Source organism: Pagrus major, chromosome 18 (assembly GCF_040436345.1).
Source record: "Pagrus major chromosome 18, Pma_NU_1.0".
Lineage (NCBI taxonomy): Eukaryota > Metazoa > Chordata > Actinopteri > Spariformes > Sparidae > Pagrus > Pagrus major.
In genome coordinates this window covers 35,665,345-35,689,499 of record NC_133232.1, presented here as the reverse complement: position 1 = coordinate 35,689,499, position 24,155 = coordinate 35,665,345, and the positions used below count along the sequence as shown (strand labels likewise).

Genomic DNA, 24,155 nt, shown 5'->3' with positions numbered 1-24,155 from the left:
GCTTGATTATTCCAGTCCTCACCTTGAAATGCTAATGCTAACGCAGAACAGCGGCTAATAGACAGATTACATATTCTGAGGGCTTCGATTTGCATTGTTTCTCCCTCACCCTTCCAGCTGGAGCTTAGCCGTAGACAAATCCACCCACTCACTGTTTAGTCTTTTGTCCTCTGTGAGGATGTTTTCAAATGTCATCCTGATGACAAGCAATGTTGTGAGAGCAGAGAAGACCAGGGTGGCTGCTGCTTTTGTGTTACAGGCTTCTCAATGGGACAGACAGGCGTGCACAGAAACACACTGCGATCACACTGACACGCAGCCATTCATTTGCTCTCTTTCTCTCTCCGTCTCACACTTTCTTGATTGTCTCTTTCCCCCCTCTCTCTCTCACTCACCCACAGCAAACCACACTGCTATCACCACGGCCGGATGGATTAGCATAGTAATGTGCCTTGTTGCATCACACTGGCTGTAATCAATTACAGCCGGTCATCCAGTGTGTATAGCTGCAGACATTTACACTGGTCCGCTGTTTGTTAATCATGTCCAACAGCATTTCATCTTTAGACCCCTTCAGTCGGATCTTTAGGGGGAAAAAAAGTGGCCGACATGAAAAACATCAGCACCAGAACTACTTTAAACGCTGAGTGCGAATAAATGTCCAGCAAAGGAATTTGTCTGGCTGATGCTGGTACACAGAATCTGACAAGTTTCAGTTTCACTTTACACTCTCGAACAAAGCAAGAGGGATATAAATGACTGAAATATAGCTGACTTACTCATTTCAAACCACCCACTGAGTGCCATATGTTTCTGGTAATTATATCTGCATCAGTTTGTTCAATCAAGAAAGTCTTGCAAATAAACTCTTGTAATTTGTTAACACATGTTTTAATTTGACATTTTTATTAATATAGTTTTTCTACATTTTGTTTGAGCAGTTTTAAGCATTATGAAGACTCTGTAGCTTTGTGCTACAGATGTGCCACATCTCGCCTGCAGCTGGTTCAAATGCAGCTTTGACACCTTCTTCGGTACCAAGAGGAGAGACTATGGGTATATTCCAAGTCCCTTATTTTATATTTCATCGCTCCTCAGTCCTCGTTTGAATTGGAAGTTGTTCTGGTCGGCCATCTTGAAGGCCGTCCCAACGCTCTGATTATTGCTTCAAGGAGCGAGGACACACGAGAGTAGGGCTGCATGATATGGTAGAAAAAACAAAACAAAAACATTCTGCCATTATTTTGACGATCAGTATGAATGATCATTTTTGCATCACAACATCCATTTTCACTGAAAAACTATTGAGGTCATGATGATGTGACATTTGTTGTTTGTTTGTACCAAACACACGTTTTCTTACATCTGGAGAACATTTGTAGTCCAGGATGCATCTCTGCAGCAGTAAAGTACTTCATTATAATGCTGTTTCGTCACACATTTGACCTTTTATCAAAAAATTACAGCTTTTGCAGTATGGATATTGGACTTGGCCATTTCACAATTCCAATAATAACTTGATTAATCGCACGGACGTGAGCTGTACCCCATATGGCCTCTCTTCACTTGTTACCGTTGAAGCACAGAACTGCTTTTAAGATTCTGTTGTTTGTCTTTAAATCAGTACATGAACCGGCACCAGGTTACATCTCTCCACTGTTCATCTCCTATTCTACCTCCCAACCCCTGACACCCGGGGACCAATCACTGCTCCTCATTACATGCACCCAGTTAAAAAACAAAGGTTTCCACTTGCAGTTAGATCTCACCCCTTCACTGATACCGTAAAGCTGATCCCAAAGTAGAGGAGGATCGTTATGTATTTTTCACCGCTGATACCGATTATTAGTCATCAAGGAGACTGATAATCGATATGTAGAACTGATCAGCATTAATAATTTTGAGGTACTTTACATGAGTATTTACGTATACTTCCACTCCATTACATGTATTTGATAACGTAGGTTAGTTACTTTGCAGCATCAGATTATTCAGAGTTGATAGGCGGTCCCTTGTGATGTGTAACCAATCAGATAGCGTTGTGGGCAGAACATTGAGTTAGACCACAGAGTGCTGTCTACAGACAGGGAGGACGCTGCATCAGAGCCAAAGTAGCACACTTTTAATTTCATTTATTTTATTGGCAGTCTGAGAAATAAAAAAGATGCAGGTAATCTGAAAAATGCTGAGTATTGGCTCCAATAATCAGCCAGGCCGATTATCAGTGTGTCCCTCGTCTAAAGACTCATCTCTTTTCTTTATTGCCGTCATAAAGACGTGCCTGGCCACACTCTGGTTTTTAATTTGTTTGTATTTTATTTGTTGCTATAGTAACACCTGAGTGATTGATTGTTATCATCAATCAATTAATCCCCAAATGTAATCTCTCTGTAAAGCACTTTGGTCAATGTTGTTTTTAAATTTGCTCTTTCAGTAAATTGACTTGACCTGATGTTTTTAGCTCAGTTTTCTCCGACCTGGTGTTAGTGCAAAACGACACAGCCTTAAAATAACGTGGCAATATTTTAAGGCTACATCCCAAAACACAAAATATATCTTGATATTCCAAAATCTCCACAAAAGCACTTCATGTGTGTTAGGACAGAGCACAAAAAGAAATATCACAATATTTTTGACTAAATATCTCCAGTGATATAGTGACAGCATTGTTGGAAGTGTCAGAACAAGCAGAACAGTCGAAAATGACATCACTTTGCTGTAATGCAGCCTTTAAAACAAGGAAAAGACTTTAAATAATATCCGAAATCTAAGATGATTTATAGTCTCTCATCATGATAATATGATATATTACGTAGCCTTGAAAGCCGTGAGAACATTATGTACTTACATCTCTGCATGAATAAGAGCCCAGTTACATTTGAGACCCTTATTTACAGGCATAACTGCCTCCACATCATCACCTGCAGCAGATATCACCTCCCTCAAACAGAGTAAACACACCTCCCCACGAACACACACACACACACACACACACACACACACACACACATGAGCTCACACAGCCACGTCCCTTTCCGTCTGCCTCATCAGATTGCATCCACTTACACTTAACTCCCCTGATAGCCGTGTCTATTTGCCTGTGTGTCTGACTGCGCGTCTGCCGCCTCCGACGTTGTGCAAGTTTTGACCTCAATTCATACCCAACTGCGTATTATAGAGTCTGCGGCAGCGACAGCACAGATTGTTCCAGATTGAAGAATCTGAACTTCTCCAGGTTGCAGGCGACCGGAGCATTGTCATTCCAGCAGTGACACGCGCTAACCTTTAAATGGAATCCCTGTCTGTCCGTGACCGCTCGTGTCAATCTGGGCGTCGACGATCCAAATCTGACATTTGTTCTTTTTGTCAAGAATTGATCAAGGGAGGTTTTAGCCCAGAGATATCCTCACAGGAGATCGGAAGTAGCTGAAATATCAGCAGCAGGGCTGAAATATGAGCAATGCATTATGGTGGAGAATTCTGACTTGTCTATCTAACAAATCTGTTGAAACTGTCCCTGATTCTCCTCAGAAACAACATTTAGACCAACTGAACAAACTTTCTAGTTATTAATGAACCATTTTAGGCTCTTTCACAGCTTACCTAAAGCATGTTGACCCCCCGCTCCTGTCAAATTATCAGGGAAACTCTGATTAGTGAGTGTTTCGGTCCTTAACTGCTCATCTTCAGATTATGCACCCAATTAGCCGTTCTCAAGCTCCTTTAGTGCAGATTCTCAGTCAGGATTAAAAAGGCTTCTACAAAACTTACATGGGGACTTCACAGATGCTGCACAAATAATTGATGAGCAAACACCGCTTTATCAGTTTATTGATGTATTTAAATTAGCGGTTTCCGTGGCAACCCGCTCCTCCCGGGATCTATAGAACACAAGAAACTCTGTATGTCGTGGGAGACATTTAACAGGAAGTGATGAGATCTGAGAGCAGGAAAGTAAAGACTGTGCTTTCTCTGGCCCTTCCTCCCCAAAAATGAGCTCTTTTTTTCTTTTTACAGTATTTGTTTACTCCTGCATTGGCGGTCCATATTCTACTGCTAGATTACGTTGTAAATGTTTTGTTGTTCTTGGAAGTTGTTTTAAACCTCTTGAACTCACCTCTTTTACTGTGCTTTTAACTTTTTATTGTGGTAAACATAGATCGTAGGATCACGGGAGAGTAAACCTGGATGCAGAAGTGAATTTGTAGCACTTTATTTACTCTGTGTTCAGGTGCTCTCAAGCGGGGCACTTGACCCCCAACCGGTCCAGTGGAAAAGTTATTACTGTGGTGCTGGTGAGGTACTTTCAGGTCTAATTTGGTGTGTAACAGCAAGTGTCAAGGAGATTACTCCAGCAGAACAACCCTGAATTGAATATTAAAGGTTGTGTTGTACAAAGTGTTTATTCTATTATTTTAGAAGTATCATTAACAATTCATGTTTTACAAATCAAGTATTTGCTACTCAACCACTAAACAAAGTCTATTAATTTGGCTCTATGGATTTTCAAGAAACACGTCTAATTCTACAAGTTACTACAGCCACGTTATGTTTCAGGGGAGAGGATGACTTCAGGATGTAAGATCCAGTTGCAACTTATTAGCTTGGGGGAACTGGTTCCTGACCCGAGGGTCAGGTCGCTGGGGAGGGCTGGGAGGGAGTCTGGAGGACTGATGGGAGGGCGGGGGTGAAGAGCAGGTTAAGTTTTTACGTTAAAGGGGGTGTAAAAGAAAGTTGCAAAGACATTTCGAATGAGTTTTGTTTGGGATGTTTGGCTGGGGCATGGCACACCAGTGTGCTTGTCTTAGTGTGACATGATTCTTCTTGAATTGTCATTATCTGGATAATCATGAATATCTTCAGATGAATGACTTAAAAAGCTGTCTAGCTCACTGACGTACAGCCCTGTATTAGTTTCCTGATTTATTTTGAATTGCACGTTGTGTCCCCCACAAAAACAAGTTAATGGATGTGTGTAAATACTGTGGATTTCAAACTGAGATTTGACAAGAGGTCACATTTATTTATCCTTTATTTATGCACACAGACCCTATGACTTATGATTACTTATTTAAAATGATTTTAATAGATGTCTGTCCTCTCTGTGAGGCAATCAAATATTAGTTTCCCTAATAAAACAAAAGGTTTAAGGGGATTCCAGTATATTTTAGTGCAGTTTTAGTTTCTTTTTTAAAGCTTTAAGAATATTTAGATAATTATCGGGATAATATCGTTAATTGCAATTATGTTGGACAGGATAATCGTGGCATCAAATTTTCCTATCGTCCCCTGCTCATATCTCCTTGCCTTTACAAATCCTCCGTAATGAATGGAGGAGAGGCTAAAACTCAAGCTCATTCAATTGTTAGCCTGCTGTGTTTTGGCTTGTGGTGTTACTACTAACTAATTAAGAGTTTTCTATTATGTTATAACAAGAAGGACAACCTGTTGTAAGTGTATTTTATTTTTTCCACAAACAGATAAATTCTACAGTACTGTATTGGAAGTGCATTTGCAATGCATGGTCAATCTGTCCAATTTTCCCCGGCCGTCCCCATAAGCCTGCAGGCATTTGGGTATTAATCTCTAAGTAGTGGCAAGAGTGGCAACAAGGCTTAATTCATTTACTTAAGAGCTTTTCACGTGGGGTTTAAAAGTTAATAGGACGATCACTCCGTAGTGCATTTGATTAAACCCTCTTAATTACCCCAGGTATAATGGGCTATTAGCAAAGGCCCAGTTGTAAAAGGGCAAGTGGGAGATGATTGTTTTTATGAGGTACTTTTTGTTCACCTCTTCCAATGTCAGGATTATACTGAATATTAGAGTCTAACCCAGTTCCTCCTGCAGTGTGACACACATGGGAGTTAAGACTGTTGTAGGTTAGACTGCATCGGGTAATTTCTTTATTTAAGCATTTGTTATTTGAATTTAATTTGAACTATGCTATTTTTTCCTAATTCTCTTTCCCCTCTCTCTCCAGGCACTTCCTTTTTAAAACGGGCACAGGAACGACACCTTTCTTCGGCGCAGCGGCCCCTGGTTACACCATGGCGACGGGGACGGTTTACTCCACTCCGGCTCGCCCTCTGCCCAGAAACAGCCTGTCCAGAGGGGCTTTCAAGTTCAAGAAGTCGCCTAAGCATTGCTCCTGGAAGTGCACCGCCCTGATTGCTGTGGGGATAGCTGTGGTTCTGTCCATCATTCTCTGCTACTGCATAGGTGAGGCTGAGATCAGACTGTACGAGCACTGATGTTTGACAGACTTTTGAAGTCTAGTTGCATCATACAGATGGCGGAGGATGAAGGAGAATATTCAATTTATCTGTTCTCAAATCACAAACACAGCCCAATTACAGCGTTAGAAGAAAACAGTGCATGACAGATTATGGGATATTATTAAGATTATCATATTAATAAGAGTTACACACCAACTAGTTTTGTCACCACACGCACATCTCCAGAGTCAGTGGTACAGTAAGTCCCAAAAATGAGGGATTTTAGACTTGACTAACTTAATACTCGACTCCCTGAAGTCTTGATTTGACACTCGAGGCTTGAAAGCAAAAACACTCATGACTGAAGGATTGATTAAACACAATAATAAAGAAGAAACCACACAGCATCACTCAGTCCTCACATATTTAATTATTAGACCCACGCGTTCAAGATACACAATAAAACCGCTTTCAAATGAAAATGTCAAAACCATAAACCATGTCATTTTAATGGTCAGCAGTGGACAGCAGTTTGTTTATGACGACTTAGGAGCTGAGGACTTGGACTAACTGTCAGGGAGTTCAAGCTTGATTTGGACCCTGAAAGACTTCATGGCTGCTCATGTCTCACATCCTGTCTCAATCAGACACACACTCACTGTCTCGGCTTCTCCCACACCAGCTCCCCCCGACTCTTTATCTGTATGGTTGACAACCCGTTAGCCTCATCAGTTCGAGGCCACAAACCTACCCGCCTTTAATCCGGGCCGTGGCTGTCCTTCAAACTTTCAGGCTGCACCAGCTCCGTGGTACCAATTAAAGAAGGGTCTGCTCTTTTCCTCCTCACGTTGGTCCACTTAGTCGGTCCTGTCCCAGATCATGTCTGGAGGCAGTACAGGGGCTGAATATCTTATCTGTAAACTGCTCACATTACCAGATATTCGAGGCTGAACATCTGTGCCGGCTCAGGGCTTAGACCAGAACTTTCCCTTTGATTCTCTGGTGGGGCAATTCAGGGAAAGATCTGCCTTCGGTAAATATCCGAGCCTGGAATGCAGATATTCTTTCTAGGGAACGACGCTGTGTAGAGCTGATCTTGTACAAGTTAACACTGTGCATCTCAAACAAGTCAGCCAGACAAAACTAACTTTACTCAGTCACTATAATAAATGTTGGCAATGTACATTTCTGTGAACCGTGGATATGTTACAACTTCATGTAAGATATGTTACAACTTTAGATCTCTAAAGTTATGTTCACTTTTCAGTTTTATGTTGGAACCTCAGCTTAAGTTAGTTGGCATTGAGGCTTTCTGCTGGTATGACATGTGGAAAACATCACCGGCCAAAATGTCAAGTGGGAAATATGCAGAATAAATAAATAAATCAACATCATGTCAAATAACCTGGTATTGTGTGACCTATAACATGTTGCCAAGACAACTTTAATAGAAACTTATATTATGAAAAAAAATGTTTTTACCTCTGCTGTGAAGACTTTGAGAGATCCAGTGATTGTTTAGCCGTCTGCAACTGCACAAGCGCTTCATCCCAGCGGGCTGCCAGCGATTACTGCCCTGAAAAGAAAAAAAAAAAGAGATTCAAAAGCTGCATACTCCAGCAACAGCCCTGTGCTTTGACTCAACAGCAGTGAACATGAGTTCGAAATATTGAAGTTGAAACACATCCTGGGGCCAGTTTGATTTTAGTTATTTTTTTAAAAGCAGTGGTGCAACTGTAGTACTGCAGCCGAGGCCAGCAAGACAACAGGAAAGCGCCAATCTCCTGCTCCTCAAAATATAGCAGATGTGACAACGGCCAAAAGAAAAAGTGTCAGGTGAAGCTGTGCAGCTCTGATCACACCAGAATGCGTCCTCTAGAAACACCTCTTCAGCAAAACCATTATTTTCCCTTGGTATGGCACGCAAACACAACAGGAAAATCTCCTGATGTCCAGTTTAAAATATCCAGTGGTAACACGCTTACAAATAGTGGTCTCTCGCTTGGCAGCTGTCTCACGACTCCACCATCCCCTCCACTCCTTGACATAAAAGTCAGCTCGTATATGGATTGATACGATGCGTACGAAACAAATTCAACATAGCCACGGTTTGTAGAAACATACGATGCCAACATTTTATTCTCCCAACTGGTCCACAGCGACATTTTTTGGCATAAAAAATGCAGCTGAATTCTTGTTATTGTCTGATGTGGAGGTGCAGCATCAGCTGTCACCCGTGTGCCTGAAAACTAGTATTTTTTGTGCCAGAAGCGACGTATTTCTTTCAGCTCTGGGGCGAGAAAACATGAGTCCATTATCTGCGGTGGCATTGGACAATCTTTAGACATGTCATTCGGTCAAACGTAACCAATGATAGACAAGCTGCCGAGAGTGAATGAAGCCAGCATGCCTCTTAATCTGTATGAAGTTTGATCTCTGCCAGGAGTATTTCTATTTCACTGCCTTTTCCTTTTTGCAGAAATTGCAGATGTCCCGATATGATTCAGTAGCGTCTGTCTGACTAAGCTCTCAGTCAGATATGCAGACATGGCCCCAGCACAGTTTCCAACAAGGCATTCCTGTCTCTTTCCATTTGACAGGGGGCCGTGCATCATCCCCACGCTTCTGATCCCCAGTTCACAGAACGACAGCCAATTTATGTCCTCAGGGGTTCCCTTTAAGACACAGGCATAGAGTTTCAAATGGCCAGCACAGATGGCAACGTCAGAATGAAACACAAGTTGAGGAGCTGAACTCGTCTAACAAAGGAAACAATCCAAAACACTTGAACTATAAAGGAGACCTTGGCCCACAAAGCTTGGCTCATACAGGAAATGCTTTCATCTTGTTCAGGAAGATGAACTAATGTTCATCCTCTCCTCCCTCCTTTGGGCATCATTTCCTATGAGAAGGCTTTCAAACATTTTTTTTACAGCATGTGTCAAAGCTGACTTCTTGCTAACCTTTAGATTCTTGACCACAGCAATAAACCCGTTACAGATTCATCTCTCCTCATGCCCTCCCTTGTCATCCGAGCCCTTAATCTTTACACTGTGCCTTTCCCCCCTCAGCGGATATATAAGTATTCATCCAGCTTGGAGGCAGGGGAAATGTGACACAGTTGTATAAGGAGAAATATGGGGTTGTTGGGAAGATCCTATAACCACTGTTTTATTGGTGAATGGAGAGGGGGGGAGTGCTCTCTTGGAGGAGAGGTCATAAATGTGCTAGATCAATATCAATATTCACAATCTCTTTATTGACTTAACTGTTTTGTTATTTGTTGCCGTTCATGAGCTCGCGTCATAAAATTAGCCTGGATACACTGTATATGAATAATTTTTACAACTTGGCTGCTCCTCTGTGTGTAAGAATCAGTTGCTTTTTTTTTTTTATTAGCACTCGCGCTCACGACAGATCTGCTCAGTTTGCACAGGGAAACCGAGCAGAAACAGTCATTTGTTCAGCTGTTGTCACTAACAGTTCTAGCAGATTGGATTCATTTACAACATTTTCATCCCAACAATCACCAACTCGTTTAATTGTAGACCTGTCGGATGTTTGGGAATTGTATTTTTGGCCCGGTTCCAGAACGTGTGCTTGATGCTTCAGCTCCTTTTGAGTATGTGTGTCTGTGCGTGTGTGCGTGCATGCGTGTGTGTGCACGCGAGTTAAACAGATGCAGCCCTCTGCCACTTGCCTCAGGTGTCTGAGAGTGTTTCCACCACTCCCTCTCTCTTTCATCCACCGCCAATTCACCTGCCAGGTGCAATGACTCAAATAGCTACAATGTGCACTCGTACTTTAATACTTTTCTAGTGTCAGCTCGCAGAGTCCCTTCAGTACAAAGACAAACTCAAAGACACCTGCACCTGTTATATGTTAAAAAGGGACTGTGTGTGAAGTTTACCAAAAAAAAGTGTGCCGGATCACTCGTTTTGTGCTTTTATCTGCAGCTTGAGGTCAGATTAATATGCCTCCATGACATTTTAGAAACAAATAGTTCAGATAAAATGTTTTTTTATGGAATTAATCTGCAGAATAACATGCAGAACAATGACTGAACTGGACCCTGGCTGACTCACAACAGCAGCTCCTGTAATTCAAATGAGCCATAGACCTGCTGAGGTGAGGCTTTCCAGTTCCAGCTCTGCAAACTAGCCTGATTGGAAGGATTTCAGCAATTGTTCAGACAGAGGGAGGCCAATCAGGACCGAGTCCAGCTTTGATGCGCTGATTGGATGTAGAGAGAGCATGTGGATTTTTGGAAATGCTCTTTAAATTGAACAGCACAAACAGCACCAAATGTGAAAAGGAACATGTTTGATCAAAATGCTCATAAGGAGAAGACGATGTGCTCCTTTTGTCTGACATTTGCCTTTGAATGTCAGACATATATAGAGAATTTATTATTAAAAAATGTCTTTAATTGGAGCATGAATTATTCTCAGTTGCTTTGTAAAGGTGCATCTTTCAGATTTCTAATTAAGGATGAAACTAATTCCATGAAACTTAAAATGAAATTCATCCGAAAAGGAGAAAATCAATTTTGGATTATTCATGTGTTTTTCAGCCGAGGCTGGTGGATTAAAGCGATGGCTCTCATGCAACTCTTGACATGGTGAGAACTTTTGGTTTTAACGAGGCCCTGCCAGTTACCACGGGAGAGTGGGTGATACAGGTGGCTCCACTCAGCAGTGATGAGTAACTGTGTTGGTAATAAAAAAGACGGATAGGGATCAAATACAAATAAGAAATTCTAAATAAAACCCTCAGAGACTAATAGAAGGTTACCTTGAGCTTGCTTCAATTACCACAGGACCAAAATAAAACAAAACAAAGCCTGTTCTGGTCGATCTCGTGTTGGAGATGTTGTCGTTCCGTTAGATTTTGTTGGAGACACAATCCCAGAAAACAGGAACATCTCAGCCTGCTCTGAGCCGTGCTGCTTACATCGAGGACTCCCCCGGGGAACGTTTCTGGGGGAGATGTGCAGGCAGGTTCCAGCATAAAACAATGTTTATCTCAATAATTTTGAGGCTGTTCAGCTCCAAGTTGTTGTTGGCACACCGTGACTCCAGATGGGCCACCTCTCTCTGGTAAATGGGCTAATTACGCTTGGTGAGGAAGGCCGTCAGAACGGCATCTTTTGCATATTTTAACACAAAAACACTTAAGAAATGTTTTTCTCATTTATGTTTTTTAATGCCTTAGGTACAGGTGAAAGTGCTATCACTTCTTTAAAGGAGAAATACATAATATTATTCAGCTTAATAACCTGAGTTCTCCAGGTAACAACAGCACTAACAGTAATGTGAATCAGATAGGGATTTGTGAGGAGGATTTTCTCAGGCTCGTGTTTTTCACCGCTGAAGTGTTTCTGTTCCTGTACACTAAATACCATGTGGATGTCAGAGCTCACACAAACATGTTGTGAACTTACAGATCATTGTCAGTGGAGGTGTTTCACAAGGCAACTCTCTGACTTCAGAGATTAGAGGCTGGCTTTTCCAGGTTCTGTCTCAGGTAGAGAAACACTCACGGCCCATAAATATTAATTGAACTGTCCGAGGCTGCAGGAATAACCTATGCAAATTCATAAATTGAGGGCTATTCACCTGAAAGCAATTTGTTGATGAGGTAAGTGTGGATCAGGCCCTGCGCTCTAAGAGCCGTGAAGAGGGAAAGGCTCTCGGTGGTTCTGTGCAGTGTGTGATACACAAGAGCCCACTGTTAGCTCCATCGTTGGTGAAGAGCTGGGAGATGGAGTGCACAGTGTTTTGCTGTGGAGAGTGTCTGGACTCGTGCTAGTTGAAGTAGAGTCTACAATCAGAAACCAAGCCAGTCCAGATGTAGTTTAGACTCACTATCAAAGTTTCAATTTAACTGCATTCCAGCATTTGTAAGTGAGAAACCACACGGTTTTCAATATTTGTAGGTGTGACACCACTTGATATATTAAAGATGACCTCAGGACCACATTTAAGAGGTATTTTCAGCCAAAACATGATTATTTTGCAGAATTGTGATTGGATCTTGACATCAAATTCATTAATAAATAAATTAATACGTGCAGAACTATATAAATTACCAGCCGTTTTAGTTGTTTTTCTTGTTTTTTTTCCAATTAGCAAATGCTAGCATGCTAACAGGCTAAACTATCATGGTGAACCTGGTAAACTCTACCAGCTAACCACGAGCATGTTAGCATGTTTACTATACGCACGTTAGTGTGCTGATTGACTGTTCCTATGATCTGGAGTTACCACTGTGTGTGTGTGAAAGAAGCGTGTCACATTTTCAGCTATATGGCAACAACCTCTTGTGTATGAGAGCACCGTCTGTCATCTCATGTCTTCTACTGAGCTGCCATGTCCTGTCCTCTGTCAGTCAAGTCCGAGACATATTTTTCTGTCAACATTTAAAGGATTCATTTTCCCAAATACTTCATGCTAATTTTGAAAAAAACGGGTTTGTTTAGTAAAAGATTATGCCACCTTTTATTCTTTGAGTAATACCTCAACCCACTTTAATTTCATGCTGTCAATCATTTTGCAAGAGCAGGTGTCACCTTTTTGTTTCAGGCGGAGGGTGTTTCATTTCAGGTTAATGCTCCATGTCCTCAGCTGATCTTAAAGAAAATGGGGACCGAGCTCAGAACACAGTGTTTTCTAAAGGTACTGGAGCTTTTTCTCAGTTTAGAGCCACCAACTTGTTAGTCTAAGAAATACAAATATTTAGACAGTGAGCAGTTTGAGAAAGTTGTTATTTAAATTGTTGTGTTTTAAAAGTTTTTCTAGGCCAAGGAGAATGTTCTGCATGTTTGGATCCAGTGTTGGGGACAAATGAGGAAGTCTTTAGAGAATTTGTTTAATTCAAGTTGTGTTAAGTTGCAGATTTTGTCTGTGTGTGTCTGAGTTGCCAGTGAATTTGTGCCACAGTTCTGAGACTGATGTGGATCTGATTAAAGATAGAGACAGATTCGACAACAGGAGTGCACAGTTCTGCTCACACTGGGAGGTACTGTCAGACTGGTCCATTCACAGGGTTTAGAAAAGTCAGACTTGTCAAAAATATTGACGGACCAGTCAGCATTAATTTCTCTCGCTGGTTTGTTTCACTGGCAACTACAATGGATTATGACACGAGGGGTGATGCTGGCTGCCAAAATATATCAAAGACAATAAAAATAATTAAAAAAATATCACTAAGTATCAAATTTGCATCAGCTGATTGTAATTCAAGGCTACGAAGCGCCTATTATTTCATCTTCCATGCACAATACTGCTTGTATTCTCACTAAACCGATGCCAAGTGTATTCATCAGCAGGCTTTAAACAAACACATGGCCTTTTTTCTTAACAAAGCGTCGACTGATGGACTGTCCAGACTAGTGTTCCGTCTCTCTTTTTGGTCTCCCTCACATTTGATATTCTCTCCGGCCCCCATATCCACCTTTCAAGTTATTTGCTGCAGTCAATATCTATCTTCCCAGCAAGCGACGGGTGTTGGAGAAAAAGTTCCTCCCGTAGATCAAATGGTCGGAAATCAAGATGCTTCCTCAGCATGTTCCCCGGCTGGTGACTTTGAAGGAGATTGGCCCTCTCGCTGCGCTCACAGAAGCACCTCAGCTTCCCAAAACAACAAGAACACAGTTTGATTGCATCCAATACTGTGACAATAAAGCAGGTTGGCTGAATGAAAGCCAGACACAGTTTAGTTATGTAAGAGAAACTAGAGGAGTGTTGCAGCAACTTACCCTCTCACTTCCTCCCCCCGCTGTGACTGTCTGTCTCAATAAGCTGCCTTACACTTTCTTAAAAGTGCCTCGCTCTCTGCCTCTTCCTCCAACTCACTCTTCCACACACACATGGAGCTGCGTCTCTGTGTCCTTCCTGCTTTGTATTAGTCTTGGAGACTTTAAGACTTCTCCGGTGTATCTCGTCTCCTCGCGCAGCAGAGAAAGCTTTGTGACAAAATAGAAATTCTGCTCTCCTTTGATACAGTGGCTGTTTGTGTGCAGACACTCTGGCACGTTAATGAACAGCGCTCCCCACGGAAACATGCTGGAGCAACAGGGTTCCAAGGTATCGATTGAAATGACTTTGTCTGGCCTCTATCAGTGCTGTGTTTACACAAAAGCCAACCATGGCAGAGTCGCCTCAAAAAACAAAAATGTGAGCTGAAATGTTGGAAGTTAAACTGTGTTTTTCTGCCTGCATTGGATCCATCCATCGTGCTCTCCCACAGGTCTTTTGTCCTTAAGTGGCTTGATTGTTTTTGTGCGGCTATTTGCTTATTTGTTTATCCATTTCTCCAAGCCCACGCAGCTTTTTTGTGTATTTCACAGCAATGCACCTTTTCGGCCTCAATTGGCAGCTCCAAGAGTTGGACAACCAGCCGGCATTTGAAAACGGAGGAGTTGGGAAGACAGGGCCCACTCAGTCGAGCATAGTGACAGCTCTGGCTGCTGACGGTGAGGAAATAAAAGACTGACATCTGAATAAACTGCTAATTAACATTTACAGTAGTAATGCACAAGATTAATACTGTTTATTCTTGTGTTGGCTTCCCTGTATCTAAGAAATTTCTTCTGGTCAAGGTTATTGGCATATCTTCTCGAACATTCAGATTTTCATTTCAGATATGAAAATAAAATATTTACTGGCTTTAAATGTGCAAATACTCTTGACTTGAAATAAATAAGGCTGCTTGTAATGAATGCTCCTTGAAATTAAATGCCTTTTTTTTTAAACAAAAGGTTAAAGGATCTTTAAAACACCAAAATACAAACGAATCCAATCAAGCAAAGGTTCAAATGATGATGAAGAAAGACAAATTGCATCCACGAGCCAGTTGGCTTCATGAATGATGGAGTGAAATGTTGGGTGCTCGATGCCCAGTCAGCCTTTAGAGTTTATTGAGATCTTTCACCTTCTGAATATTAATTGACTCATTCCAGACAGCTTTGTACTGCTTAATCATAATCTTGGACCATTGTGTATTCAACAACAAGCAGGCAGGCGATCTCAGCTCACCTTTACAGCAAAAGCCACCAAATTAATCTCTAAGCACACTCAGGTATTTAGAATGCATGGCCACGAAAGCATTAATTGAGTTTAGTAGGCCAGGCAAAAGCTCAATTGTTTAAACTCGGCTAGATTTAAATCCTCATAAGTACTGCTAATTAAGATAGCATGAGGCAGGTTTTGGACTGTTTAAAGGCAATCAATAGACGGCTATTATTCTCCCCGAGGTAAACTTGGCTTCCAGTCTTCACTTTGACTGAAGCTAAAGTGACAGGCAATGGCCTCATTACACGCACAACACTGAGGGATGCAAATAATGGGAGGTCTGGCACAAACAGATACTCTCACAGCTACAGTATATACGGGTTCAGTCAATGAAACAGCTCTTACACGATGCTGGAGCAAAGGTCGAGTTGTTATTATGTTTCAGGACAGCACCGCGTCGTCCACCCGACACGTGAAAAGTCATTGCCTCAATAAAGAGCACAGCTGTGTTTCTTTGTATAATAGAGCTTCGGACAGCGAGGACTTGAAAACGCTTCACAGATTTTTCTTCTTAACAAACCGTTCTTCTAACAGCTCCATGCAGTCCGCAGTTTTTCATGTGAGCATGAGTCATATTAAACCGGCCATCCGTCCATCTTTGGCGCTGTAAGGACACAGTTTAAGGACATCATTCGCAAAAATTGTTTTGATTTGCTGTTATTGCTCTGGCGAGGTAGAGCTCGGTATATCTGACAGATTCCATTTAGACCTTATCTGAGATGAAGCCTCCCTCTATGAGTCACCAGGACCAGAGAAAAGATGGGACATGCGGCCTGTTAAGAGTCTTATAAAAAGCCAATTATATGTGGTCATTTTTTTCGGTTAGCAGTGCATCATGGACCACGGGGGACTATTACTTTTAATCCTGTCTTGTTTGGTCATCGCTCATTTGGAAAAAGATATGACTATCTTATTAAGCCCCTGCTTGAATAAGATTACACTGGGAAAGAAATAATGTAGAATTTACTGATATCCAGAGATCAAAGACCTGCACCAAAAGACAAGATTGTATTTTAGATGTGAGTGTGAAGGTTTTAGTTGATGGTATGAAAGGCTCTGTGATGACTGATTTATAGCACATCATCATTACTGTGCTGTTATGATTCTGTAACACCTTATATAACTCAGGCGGGGGTGTGTTTCCGTCTTCTAGGAAGGACTAGCGTGATCCATCAGGAGAACAACTCCATCGATAGCGGACAAGTCGACATAGGGAAGAGGGCGGCTCAGAGCGTCCCACCGGGGATGTTCTGGCGCTCTCAGCTAAGCATGGAGCAGCCACGCTTCGTCAAGTTCAACATCTCGGTACAGAAGAACGCGCTGATCGGAGTCTATGGACGAAAGGGTCTGGCACCATCTCACACTCAGGTAAAGCCTTTTTTCAAATGTGTGTGAATCATGTTAATCTGCGTGTTACTCTTTAAAACACAACTTTGTAACTTTCTCTTACAAATGAAAAGTCTAATTCATGTGCAATAAAATGTGTCTTCTCAATTAAGTACACTCGGGGTTTTGCAGCATCAGCTTAATTTTGGTTTGGTATTACTTTAAGCTTATGGTGGCTTATGTTAGCTAAAGTTAACAAACTTTGATAGCTATGAATAGATGAGATATCTGACATTACTGAGTCAGTTCATTGGTTTTAGGAGACCCTGCTCTCTGGTTGTGCTCCTGTTAGAAGACATTTTAATGACAATCTTAAAAAAATAGTAACTCATGTAATTGTCCTATAATTACCACTTGTGAACGCTGTTTTGAATATAATATTTTTACACCAAAATTAGCGCCTATATATGGGTTTTTTTATGGTAAAACTGCCGATTGAATCCTTCATTATTGCCAGTAGAAGATCTTGCTTGTGGAGGTCAGTGACGATGTTAGGGTGGTTACCTTTTGACATATTTTATTTCAGTCTGGCAGCTAAGGTCGGTAAGTTATTCTCAAAGCATTTTTCATTTATTTGTAGAAAATCTCTCCAGACAGTAATCAATAGATCAAATGGTCGGACAAATAAACAAACAGAAACAAAATCCAGTGTCTGTGGCTTCTGTAGGCCTCTAATGAGCCCATCCAACCATCCTTTTCCACCCATATGAAAAGATTGGACAGGTCAGCGGTCTGTCTACTTATGTCCGGATATATTGTTAATGCTATTAGCAAACTAGTTGCACAAGAATGGCAGGAAGGTGCAGCCAAAATGTCCCAATACAAACATGCTAGCTTGCTAGCGTTGAGTACTAACAAAGGTAATCCCCTTTTTTCATGGTCAACATGAAAATGTTAGACTGACTCCTTCAGTGGCTAACGTTAGCACAAAGCACGCAGCCCCTGAGCCGAGCTAACCCAGTTAGCACAAAGCAGTAAGGAGTTACTATTAGACCGGTAGCCTTTTTGAACTGAGGTATGTTTGTGACGGTTATTTTTTCTTATGTATATATGAGTGTGCCTTTAACAGGGCTGTTTATTATTATATGTATTTATTAGGCTAAAAAAGCTAAGAGAGCTTGTTGACAAGCAAACTAGCCGCTAACAAATGTCCCTGCTGGCCAGTGACTGCCACAGGGCAGCTGCTATCTCTGTGTGTTTTTTTGTCACTATCAACAGCTGCTTGTTGTGTCTGGAAACAACTCTCTAATGCTCCTCAGAGCTGAGGGGAACTGGAGATTTGATAATAATAATAATTCTCTGTGGATTCGTCACTACAAGCATCATCAACAAGCAGCCTTGTGATCAGTCGTAGGGCATGTAAAGAGGCTATTTCACAGTCTTCTTTTTAAGCTGAATGAAAACTGCACATAACAGTAAAAAAAACTGCATCACACAATGTAAATACATATTATTTGTTTTTTTTTTCTTCGCTCATTATTTAAATTCTGGACATATATGCATTTACAAATTAGGACTGGGCACTAGTTTGAGTCTCAGTTTTCTCCTCTCAGCTTCGATTTGCCTGCGTGTGGGCATGCACGTCTTTCACTTGCACTAAACGTCTGCCATTTGCAAATTGAAGTGTTTCCAAAACGTCTGACGTGTCACTTGAATGACATTTCTGGGCATCCGAATGTCCAATGTCTGGTGATGGTGATGGAAGCACTCAGACAATGGCTATTTTCCACCACACTTGACTGCAAAAGCTCTTAGCTTCACCTTCTTGACATTCTCTCTAAGTAAAGATGGGCTTCACTCAAGTGTAGACAGTTAGGGCCACTCTTTGATGGAAGAAAAGGCCGATGCGAGTGACAACAGGTGAGCTGGATTGCACTTTCAAGGTGAAAAAAGGAAGCCCAAAAAAATCAAAGACCATAGGGTACTAATTAACAAGACACTACTTTTATGTCTCGGGCAATTGTCGTACAGACACTCAAGCTTGTCAATGCTGGACACTGTGTCCATTGTGGCCATCTCTAAATTACATACTGCTCAGGGACCAGAGGCTTAAATCAATGCATTTACTTAACTGAGCATGAAAGACCCCAATGAGAGATATTGACTGTTCGTCGTATTCACTGCTTGGAAGACGAAACAACATTTAAGTGCAACAGCCTTTCTACCTGTTTCAAATATAGACTTCCTCCATCTGCTATTGAGTGTCTGTCTGTGCTAATACAAAAACCAAACAACTTGGAGGCGACAAACTTTTGATGTTTTTTTTTTTTTTTTTTTTACTTTCTAAAGAATTTGTACTCAGTTCAAGTGCCACACTGAGTTCACTCAATCTAAAAGCTGAAGAATTAACAGGCTGTGAGCGTTCCTCCTCAGTCCGAGGGGCATCCGGCCGTCTCTCCATGCTTGGTCTCCTGCCTGTTATTCACTGGTATTGTTGGATTGAGATGAGTTGGGGGGCTTTCACACCGGCTAATCGAGATGTATGCATTTGGCCAGGAGGTTTAGGGCTCGTGGGATGAACTGTTTTATTACTTCCCCCTCAAGCCAACAACACAAAGAAGTCAACTTCCCCCAGGTTAATATCCCTCGCCTGCTCAAAGGGGTTTAAATCACAGTGTTGACTTCACCTGCCCCTCGCTTAATGCTCTCTTTCCTGTCATTTGCAAGTCAACTGAAAAGGTTGCTCGGGTCCACGTTAGTTACATTCCTGAGTACCAAATCCGTTTTTAATATATTTTCCTGTCCCGTCCGTTGTGTTTCCATGAGGCCGGATGTTGTGCACATACTGATTTAAAGCTACATTAATTATATTTTGGCCGTTATGTGGAGAAGAACTCAATCACAAGATGATAGATAAAAGCGCCAACATGTGAAGAGCTTATTAAGTTTTTTTGGCTAGTGTTAATAAATAATTGCTGATTTAGTCATCAAGTAGAAACAGAGCAACACCAGCTTTCATTTGGAGTTGTGTTTGTGGCCATCCAATGAATGCGAGTCCAACTTTCATTCTTTTAGCTCTGATTCGGTCTTCAACAAAAATATTTGGCTCTTTTACCAGATAGAAGTTACACACCAGTTCCTAACTTTATCCGTCTGTATTCTGTGCGGAGCAGGTACCATCCTCTACAGTGGCTTTATCATTGTTTTATTGCTGAGGATGGATTCCCGCTTCTTCTGAAAATGGGGTTTGGTACGGGGGTTGTTTTGATTTATTGCGGCCCATGAAACCAATAAGAAAAAGGAGACTTGAAAGCTCCTTAGAGCTGCAGATTTAGGGTGAAATTGGGTTTTGGGTAAAAAATGGTCATATTAGACATGTAACATGAAGGAATGCTACAGTTAGAAATCTTGATTATTGCAACTTAAAAAACAAAACAAAATGAATGTTACATTGTTAGTGGTAGGGTTATGAGGTAATTATATTTCCCATTTATTTTAATGAGAGGAAATATTAAAAACAGAGATTTCGAGGATTTTCCCATATTTTCTGATTTTAAGGGGGGACCCTGCTGATCTGCTGCAAAATGAGGTATTTTGCATTTTCACCCATTTCTCATGGCTGTTTCTTTGCACTGATTACTGTCAGCAGCAGTGTGCAGGGTCCTCCTGCTGCAGGAAACACACCTTTTTGATGTGGAGGAAGCATTACAATTCAGTGACAATTTAAACTGCTACTTTTTAGAGAAAATCTGGTAATTTTTAAATGAATTTTAAATTAAAATGACATGCTATTTAAAAACAACTCTCATACGCTGTTTGGATGTTACTATTATTTCATTTTCAGTCAGAAATCGATGGCTTTACAGTTCATCAAAGCTCTCTGCAAACAGCCTCCTCATTGGATTTAAATCCAAGCCCTTCTAAAAACCAGCTACAGTGCCAATCTGTATGCATCACACTCCCAAGCAACCCACAGACTCTTTCCCACCCTGAGTCTTCACTATGGGCTCAGTACATCTGTGTAGCAACCAACCGCTTTAGACAGGGGATCTGTCTGCATCTGCTGTGCTCGTCTGCAGCCTATAGCCTGTTTGGGGATTGCTTGTATGTGTTACACTGTTTTTCTGCTGCAGTGCTCCTGTATCGTACAGCCTCACTCAAAATGAGGTTCAGGTGTTGAGCAGGTGCACTGAGAGCAGATGCGCCGCTTTACTCGTTTCACTTGGCAGGGATGACTCGTTACTCCTTGTTTACCCCGTAAATCAATGTTTGTTTGAAAAAAAAAAAAAAATATCGAGAGAGAGAAACTGTTATGCTGCATTCCAGATATATAGGAACGAAAAATGAGCCTGATTTCTAAAATATACTGTTGATGGACTGTTTATACGGTTTATCTGTCAGCTTCTGAGATTTCTGACCTTACAAACAAGGACACACTGGCTTTGATTTATTCCTGGACATGATATATTACATTTTCTCGATAATAGCCTCAGTATCTTAACTGTATTTCAGGGAGTCCTGGCTGTGAAAAATAAAACAAACAATAACATAATTGAAACATGTCAAACATTAGGAACAGTTTTCACGTGATGTATTGAGTTTAATTAGATGTTATTAAAGAAAGTGTTTCTCTACTGAGTTGATCCTTTTATCTGTATTATGTGCAGGTGCACTTGCAGTGAATAACTGAATTTTAGGCACCCACATCCACACAGTGCATTATCAATGTTAATTTAACAGGTGATAATAAACACATCGCGAGAGTCTTTTTAAGTGCACTCCCCTCAGAGTTAATAATATATTTTTGGAATATTTTCGAGCATTTGCCCCAGAGCCATATCGGCTCTATCAATATACAAACAACTCTCCAAACAACGTCTTTCAACTCCAAATAACTGTCACTGAAAAATCAACACTTATTATACTCGAATATTTGCTGTGTGCACAAACCTGTTCTGGTTGTGTCTTGCTTTGCGACTTTGAAGAGTTCCTCTCAGACTGTTCGGGAAATCACTAGAGGAGCTGCATACAAAGCATCCAGTGGAGAGAGATATAAGCTTTTTGAACTCTTGTGCCTCTCTACTGCCTGATTTAATTAGACAGACATTAAAATAACAAGCATCTGCATCTGTTGGAATATGTTCTGGCTGTTGTTTTGCAGTATGACTTTGTGGAGCTGTTGGACGGCAGCCGGCTCATCGCCAAAGAGCATCGGACTCAGAGTGAGCAGGAGACGAGGGCCCGGCTGGATCATTCGGTCGCCGTCCATCAGGCCGGATTCATCCAGTACCTGGACGTGGGGGTGTGGCACCTGGCGTTTTATAATGACGGACGGAACGTGGAGGCAGTGTCCTACAACACCATCATCCAGGGTACGGGGGCACACATCTGCTGCAATGGCTGATGAGTGTGATTGGAATGATGTGTAATGACATGTTTGGAAGACTTTAATTTACTTTAAACAGCTGCGCCTGCATGAACAAACAGTTAGGTTGTTTGGAAATTCTGACAACCACACAAACAAGATGGGATTTTCAAACTTTAAGCCACCTAGGAGGCAGATCGAGGTTTTCACTGGACGGTAGTGGATTATTGTGCTGAACGCTAGATACAAGAGCATACACGGCATTGATCCTTCCCTCCTAACAACCTCTTCAGTGTTCTGAACTCTGTGAAAATTTCCTTGTGGGTTTTGAGGTAGGAAAAACACTAAGGTTGAGTTAACGTTTTTCTTTTTCTATTTCCTTCGGGAGTCTCATTGATCTGCCCCTACAAATACGAAGGTATTGATGTGTGAGGTCAAAATTGCCCTGGTCCCGACGCTGGCTCAATGAACATCCAATACAAGTCGGAGTAATAACAAAAAAGTTTGCCCTCTTAACGCCGATCAAAATGAGGGTCCTGGTCTTTTGGGGGTGCCCTTTATGAGCGATGGTCTGTTGAATGAACACAAGATCTGTCTGTAGGATATGTCAGATTAACTTCAACTCAGAGAGGATTTGAGCTGTAAACACTCAGGAGATTGCATGGCTTGTGTGGGCATGATCAGTCATTCAAGGGGTTGAGGGGGGGAGGATGAGGCGGTGGAGAAGACAGGAGGAAGAGAAAATGTGCCAAAGGAATGGAATTATTTGGTCTAATTTAAAATGCCTGTGTGGCTTTTACTTAACATGGCTTAGACGGGAACAGTCAGCCTCCAGTATACATGTTATGGAGGCTTAGACCTTAGTGGGACATGGACAAATAGCTGTAAATGTATGCCATGCCTGATACGAGGATATCCATATCCATGCAGGGGGGGAGGGGATAAGTTAGTATCTAGGATGTCTTGCAGTATTTCTTAAACTGTGCAGTTGTCAAATATTATATTGTGGAGGAATTTTTTAGATTTGCTCTAATATGACAACCTGATGAGTTATTAATAGTTGGACTTGCTCACCGCCTCACCCACAGATTCTGTCACGGAGTGCACACACAACTGTTACGGGAACGGAGAGTGTGTGGCGGGATCCTGTCACTGCTTCCCAGGATTCATAGGGCCGTACTGTTCCAGAGGTAATTATTAAGCTCATATATTAACTCTTATTCTGTCCATTCAGCACATGATTGGATTCTTTTTTTAATTTGGGATGACTGCGGGTCAGTTACCCCAGCACAATGAAGGTTAATGGAATTTTGTGTATGATGCCCAAAGCATTGAAAAAGTATATATCACGGTATTTCGTACAGCTAGCTCGATAAATTGTCTATGCTGATGATATGCTGGCCTTTATTAGCTTGCTGCAGATTTATTGATAAAGGCTTATATGTCGACTCATTACAAGAAATCCATCGAAGAAATGTCATTAATACTGTAAGTTTGAGATAATTTAGACACAGCAGGGAGCACTGACGAGTTCATCCTTCAATCATAGAATGTACCTAATTTAAGGGATAATCATCAATAATATATGTTCATTTTAAAAAGGCCAAGAACAATATTGGACAAAATACTGTAAGGGGATCTTTGTGAGTCTCTAATCGGCCTTTAAAAATCCAGTATCTGTCAGGTGCTCCTGCCTCTCTCTCTCTGATTAATCCACATGTTGTTTATCATTGACTATGTTTTCAAGATATTCCACGATAATGCAGAATTTGATACGGGTCATGTAAACAGCATATTCCATCTGAATCCTGATTTATTTTGTTTGTCTGAATGTGATATGTTGAGTTGGCTCTTTAAGGAGGAGATCAATGTCTTAGCCAGGTTTATAGAAACGCACGGCTATTAAGACGGAGAACACTGTATCCAACATAATAACACATTTTCTTTCATTGATTTGCATGCCCTGAGACGCTCTTTCATTTGAATTTGTGGCGCTGCATATTATGAGATGTTATGTGGCCATCTTTATCTTGTTATTGTTAGTGTCTTGTAAGCCCGTATGGGTCGGGTACTACTCAGTGAACAGAACAATTCAATGAATCAATGTACAGTATATTCTGATTGAGGCCTTTCAGGCATCTTGACATTTTCCAGTGAAGTATGCTGATGTCA

The 24,155-nt window shown here is 41.3% G+C and overlaps 1 protein-coding gene across 3 annotated transcripts in view; it reads left to right on the top strand.

Annotated features, from left to right (window-relative positions):
* Positions 1-24,155, top strand: part of LOC141013822 (teneurin-3) — a 218,128-nt gene that overhangs the window by 133,862 nt on the left and 60,111 nt on the right. For all 3 annotated transcript variants that reach the window (XM_073487698.1, XM_073487696.1, XM_073487697.1), the window contains 5 exons: positions 5,984-6,222; positions 14,569-14,694; positions 16,446-16,660; positions 21,780-21,990; positions 23,072-23,173. In XM_073487698.1, the coding sequence (XP_073343799.1) occupies positions 5,984-6,222; positions 14,569-14,694; positions 16,446-16,660; positions 21,780-21,990; positions 23,072-23,173 (893 nt within the window). The remainder of the gene's footprint in view (positions 1-5,983; positions 6,223-14,568; positions 14,695-16,445; positions 16,661-21,779; positions 21,991-23,071; positions 23,174-24,155) is intronic.